The 6413-nt window shown below is 39.4% G+C and overlaps 1 protein-coding gene across 1 annotated transcript in view; it reads left to right on the top strand.

Moving 5' to 3' along the window:
- Nucleotides 1–1027: 1027 nt before the first annotated feature.
- The window catches only part of LOC140941000 (AP-5 complex subunit zeta-1-like), a 39336-nt gene continuing 33950 nt past the window's right edge, over nucleotides 1028–6413 (top strand). Inside the window, exons 1-6 of the mRNA XM_073389953.1 lie at nucleotides 1028–1075; nucleotides 1162–1299; nucleotides 2549–2741; nucleotides 3278–3324; nucleotides 3773–3870; nucleotides 6134–6246. Of these exons, the coding sequence (XP_073246054.1) occupies nucleotides 1029–1075; nucleotides 1162–1299; nucleotides 2549–2741; nucleotides 3278–3324; nucleotides 3773–3870; nucleotides 6134–6246 (636 nt within the window). The 5' untranslated portion in view covers nucleotide 1028. The remainder of the gene's footprint in view (nucleotides 1076–1161; nucleotides 1300–2548; nucleotides 2742–3277; nucleotides 3325–3772; nucleotides 3871–6133; nucleotides 6247–6413) is intronic.

The following is a 6413-nucleotide window of genomic DNA, read 5'->3' as shown; positions in this document are numbered from 1 at the left end:
AGCAGGTTCATGAAACCATATAGCGTAGACTACAATCTTGGACAAAATAAATGGAAAACCTAGACCCCCCCTCCTTCCCCCCCTTCCAATCAAGGATTGGAAAATGGCTCGTTTTTGCCCTTCGCGCGGCTTCATCCCTGATTTGGGGGGGATGGGGGTTTGCTGTTCCATTTTATTTTGTCCAAGATTGTAGAAAAGCGTTTTTCTTCTTAAAATAACCCACTTAGGTAGAGATCTGTACGCCCAAAGATTTCTTAAACCGCGGCCTAATTAACTGAAGTAAGACTGTTAAATAATCGACCGACAGAGTCTCCGAGTCATTTGCATGCGCACGTGGTTTACATCTCTAAATAAAAATTAAAAAGGGTAACACTGGGTAACACTTTTTATCAAGTCTTCTAACCAAGAAAATCGATTAGCCGTATGAAGATTTCTAACTCAAAAAGATCCTTTGATCGCAATTGTCTTACCCAAAAGAAGGGCTCTGCATCTCAACATCGCTATATATCGAGGAAAAACTAAGTAGACTCTGGACTACCGTTAGACAAAATCTTTCACGCCTTGCGCTTTTTCTTAGTCCTTTATAATACACAACCAAATAATCAATCAAGAAGTTGAATCCCTTGATATCTTGAGGGTGGAGCCGTGTAGTTTCTTCTAAAAGACTAAAACCTTTTCCCCGCCTCATTAAAAACGGCTGAGGTGCTGAAAGAAAGATAAAACAAAAAAGGGGGAAAACGTCTCCGGACAAGTTACAGACGGGATAGTGGGCAAGGATGCAAGGCTAGGATTTCGAAGACCTAGGGACATATAAAATTGTAGGGAAGGTGACCGGTCAGTATGATGAATTACAAGTAAATCAACAATTATATTACCGATCCTAACGGAAAAAAAGTTTTTGTCTTCTTTTCAGATAAAATTTAGGATTTTTATTACCGATCCAGGAGTGCACAAGATCGAGCACTCAAGTTTCAGTTTTCTCTAACTACGTCATGTATGTGCTTATAAAGTGTATCGTGCATTTTAAAATGGCGGATCATTCAGCTGATCCTTCAACAGTGATAAAGCAAGCTAGGTAAACAAGAACTTCTCCATTTAAGCCTGGATTTTCGTGTACTTCAAGATCTCTAAAATTATATGGGGTATTCTTTTTATCCTCAGGCTTTTACAGGAACCAGAGTTCAAGGACTTCTGCACCAAAGTTCTGGGAATTTTACAAAGTCGTGATCGTGGTTTCGAGTGTACAAATGTTTTAAGGCGATTGTTTTTGTTATTAGCAGCAACAAGACAGAGAAGAAGGTATGTTGCCTTAGGTGAATGATACACGGTTTAATAGCGTAGAAGAAAAGAACCAGACCAGCATTATTGTTACGTGAGTGTAATCACCATGCATGTATTTTGATCAGCTGCCCTGATCGTGAACTGTCCGTCCGGCCTTGGAATCTATTGCTGTGCAACAGATGTAACAAAGAAATTAAGGAAAATGTTTGGTCGAAAAGAAGTTCGCTAATGATGTATCAAACTAGAAAACCAGTTGTACCTGATTTCATCCCCCTGAGAAGGGACTTCCCCTTACTCCTCGCTCCCTGAGACCAGTCAAGGCCCCTGCTACAAATACCTGATATCTTTTCCAATCAGGACATTTCACTTTCTACTCTCACCCCCCCCCCCCACCCCCCCACCACCACTACCACCACCACCACCACCAAGGTATGGTAGGTTTTTTAATAGGTGGTTCACATTTTTCCTCAGAGAGCTCGACAATATCTGACTCTTCAAACAAGTTTTTCGAAGGGCCTTAACAAAAAAAAAGATGGTTAACCCTAACCCTAACCCTCCCCACCCACCACCACCAAGGTATGGTAGGTTTCTTAACAGGTGGTTCAAATTTTTCCTCAGAGAAGGGCTCTGACAAAAACATATGGCTTTGGATAATTTCCAACCATCTTAACGAGGGTAGGGGCATGGGTGCAGGTAAAAACTGGAACATCCTCTCGTGAAGGCCATTCCTTTAGCGAGCCACAGGAAATTAAAGGGGCCTTCATATAGAGTAGGACTCTCCTGAGCAGAGCAAAGATCAGACCAGATGTTCCCACCCTGAAATGGATATTTCTTTCCAAAGGCTACAATCTGAGTGTAGTTATTAAGCCTTCCAAACTAGTATTTTTAGGAGAGTCGTAATTTAATCCCTCCTTGGGCAAATGATGGGAACATTTATGACACCCCTAAAATTACCTGTGTAGAAGGCAGGGTTATAACTAAGATTGCAAGATACTGGGTAAATATAACAAATAGGCAGGGATTTATAAACAGCTAGGGCTTTATTTTGGTTCCATTTTTCTTCTATTTTCCAATGAAAGTAGCCGGGGGGCACATGAATTCATAGTAGCTGGGGGAAATCCCTGGCACCCGGCTCTTAATGACAGCCCTGAGAAGGCTTCCATGATCAATTCAGTGCTAAAACAGCAACAAAACCAACAACACACATTCAATTTATGCACTCATTTCTATGATGTAATTAATTAGTTACTCTTTCCATTTATGCCAGTTTACCAACTCAATTGGTTGATGAACTGAAAAATGTTGCCAGTGAACCTGAGCAAGGCTCTAAAAGGTTGCGTCTTCTGTGTGCTGCCATCTTACGTGAGATAACTCCCACCAGCCAGCTTGTTATTGCAAGTTTGGATCCACCCATAGAACAGAGGTGTATTCCAATAATCCTACCGCTATCTTGGGTACAGGTAGGTGTGGTTGTGCTTTTGCTTTTAATAAACTGGTGTTTTGATCTTTGCCATTTTATTCACAGCATCACTTGAATGTTTTACAGAGGTGTTGTTCTTTGATAGATTTGGAAGTGTTCATCTCTTTTTTTTGTTGTTGTTTCCTTTATTTAAGCAAAGCAAGGCACTGTATTGTGTGTCTCCACCCAGGTTAATTTTGCAGGTGGAATTTGCTCTCATAAAGTGAAACATGTTAGTTTCAACTTTATTTTGTAATTTGTATGTACCAGGTAATTAAAATAAATCACACACTTAATGAAGTTTTCAGGAGTAACAACAAGCAAATCCATATGAACCGATTCGAGGTCATGTAGCACTGTGTGACTTCACTTTTTTGGTTGCATGGTGGCACAGTGCTTATGCATGCATCAATCCTTCAGCGTTCACAAATCCATGGAGCATAGGAAGCCAAAAATTGTGTGCTACATAATGGTTGCGTGGTCAAACATTGCACCACTTTGGTCTTTTATTTATTTATTTATTTTATTTATTTTCAGGGTCAAGATAGAGGCTACTGGTCAAAGCATGCCCCACAACTTGTTCAGTACGTAATATTAGTCTGTAATTATGATTATATACATGTACTAAATAGGCCTGTGTTTCTGAGTTGCCACACTTAAGCCTTTGTTCCATAGCCATTGATATGCAAATGATTTCATTCCCATGCAAATAAAACTCATTTTCAGAACAAAAGTTTGGCTTTTCATCATCGGAATTTAGGAATTATCATTATTTTGAAATTCATTCATTTTCTACATTTCTCTTTAGTCTACTCATTCATGTATGTATTATGTTAAATATTATACACATAATTATGATTACCGTAATGATTATACCAGCCATTTGTTTGGCAATTATTTCAATGTAAAAATATAGAGTAAGGTAATTTAATGAATCTCTAGGTCTGCATTATGTATAGTATGGTCTGTACAGTCTTTTTGTTTCTGATTATGTCTTCCTATAAAAGACCTAAGGATAATTTGGTTCTTCAGGTGGTTGACGAAACCTGGGGTTCCTCTGGAGCTACAGACACTATCACTTGGGTCTTTGCAGTTGCTGATGCATGTGGATGATAACATAATATCACAAGGTATTTAAACCTTCCATGGTTTTTGCAACTTTTACGTGGGACCAGTAAGTGGCTGGTACATCCCTTCAAATTAGTAAAGATACCAAGTTTGAATGTGATTTGTTGAAAACTAACAAAGATATAACTCCCCAAAAAAGTTTCTCAACTTTGTGGAACAAAATCTTCACTCATTTCTAATTTGGTGGCTTTTAACTTGGTAGGTTTCCTAATTTTAAGGCGTTCTTTCCAGCAGTGTCAATGGAAATTTGGTAACTGGTTTTCATCAACCATGGAAGGGTCTATTGATGTCACATCAGTTACTTGGGTTTATGAAAGGCAGCTTTGCTCAATGCAATGAAATCATGTAAATACTGTGCTGTCATGATAAGGATTTACAGGGTTTGAGCTAGGATTTGATCACTGGGGAACAATTTGTCCCCTTGGCTAAAATTTTGGGGGACATTTTCATTTTTAGGGGGACAGAAATTTGTACACTTTGGCTGATGCAAAGGGGTTTGTCTTGTTAGCAGGGCTTCTGATAGGTCTCGGAAGAAAAAGTCAAATTTCGCGGGATTTGTAGGGACAAATTCGCGGAAAAATCGGCCGATTTCGCGGGAGTTGTTGGGGCAAACTTCACCGAAAAGCAATCGGTAAAAAACGGCCGATTTTGTGGTTATTTTCAAGGCAGATTAAGCTAGAAATCGATCGGTTTTGTGCTGATCAGACCAGCCTTTTTAACGTTTTTCTAACAGAGGTCATCATTTGCTCTTTCAACAACAATACGCTCCAGAAATGAACCAATGGCAAAGCCTTTAACATCATGGCTAGTGCCCAGTTTTTCGCAACATAATCTGTTTGCACCTTTCAATGACGAAGTTCCGAGATAAATTTGCAAGTTTACGGCAAGTAAATAGAGTACTAAAGTGATGACGTCATAAAAATGAAATTTCTGAAATTTTGGGATTTGTCAGGATATTCTGAAAGAACAATGTCCAAGAGGACTACTTGCCAAAAATGAGCATTTGAGGGCAAATTGTCTCTGAGATCGTAGCCCAGTTATACTCAGAAAACTCCATACAAACCCTTCTAATTTTTTTTTGGGTCGACCCAAAAAAAATTTAGCAAGTACGCCTCTTGGACATTGTTCTTTCAGAATATCCTGACAAATCCCATAATTTCAGAAATTTCATTTTTATGACGTCACACTTTAGTACTCTATAGCCCCTATAGCTGAAATAAGTTTCAAATAGGTTGTACAGACATGTATTTGAAAAGATTTCTACCGAATTTCGTGGTATTTTTCGTGTTTTTTGTGAACTTCGCGGCTCCGCGACCGCGCGAAGAATCAGAAGCCCTGTATTAGATTTCCGACAAAAATAGCAGTAGAGCGTGACTGAAACGTAACTTTGGAATGAACTTTATAGGTGCGATAAAATATACCTTCCACATTCTGTTTCAGCTTGCAATTTCTGTACTGAGATAAATCTCTTCGTGTGTGCTTCCTTTCGAGTTTTTTCCCTAAATTTTGAAGGGGACAAATTGTCCCCTTGGCCGTTTTTTAAAGGGACAATTGCAATAGACCTTGTCACGGTTTTCGACGCCATCTTGACGAGTAGGTAAACGCGTGAGAAATTACAGTGTTTGTATGAGAATCTAATGTCGAATAATTTCCGTGGAACAGCTGTTCTGAAAAAAATATGATTTGTAAACTAAAGCTTCACTCCTAAGTATTCTCCTGAAAAAATTTGAGGGCGTTACATGCACTAGAAGACCTAGAACCACTTTTTAAAATTTTCTATACATTTGTCTGTAAGAAAGTCCCGGGAAAATTACAGACAAATATATGGAAAATCTAAAGCAAGCCTCTGGAGAAATTTAAGCACAGGTACGCCCCAAATTTTTTTAGGACAATCCTTTGCCTTGTAGCTTTAGTTTACAATTGATATTTTTTTCAGAACAGCCGTTTTACGGAAATTATTCGACATTAGATTCTCATACAAACACTGTAATTTCTCAAGCATTTGCCTACTCGTCAAGATGGCGTTGAAAACCGTGACAAGGTCTATCGCAGTGCGGGATTGGCGCAATGGCACGGCCTGGCTCAAACCCTGGATTTATTTTCTTACAGTGTAACTACCATTAGCAGCATGGAGCCCTTGCCATGGCTATATACTCTCAAGAAATCCTCACTAAAATTCCATCCAATGTTGCACAGTTAATTCAGATAGCCCTAATTCAATAATATTACAGAAACATTATTTTGCACCAAATGATCTTTGTGTAGATGATGCTGGTGGAGTTAGTCGGCAGATGGCTAACTGGCTAAAAAATGCAAGCACCGTGTCAGCACCCAATCCTCATCAAAGGCAGTTATTTGGAGGAGGGAAGAGTAAGGGGGTAAGGAGCTAAGTCTCTTTACTTTAGAAAACTATAAACTATAATTATTGCACTTATCCTGCGAGCAAGCAGCTTTCCAGGGTGCTCTGGCGGCGGGGCGGGAGAAGGAAGGGGAGCTTGCAACTACATCTCTGGAATTTGAATTCGACCTCCAATCCCCCCCTGGC

This window comes from Porites lutea, chromosome 6, assembly GCF_958299795.1.
Source record: "Porites lutea chromosome 6, jaPorLute2.1, whole genome shotgun sequence".
Taxonomy (NCBI): Eukaryota; Metazoa; Cnidaria; class Anthozoa; order Scleractinia; family Poritidae; genus Porites; species Porites lutea.
This window is presented reverse-complemented; position numbering and strand designations above follow the sequence as displayed.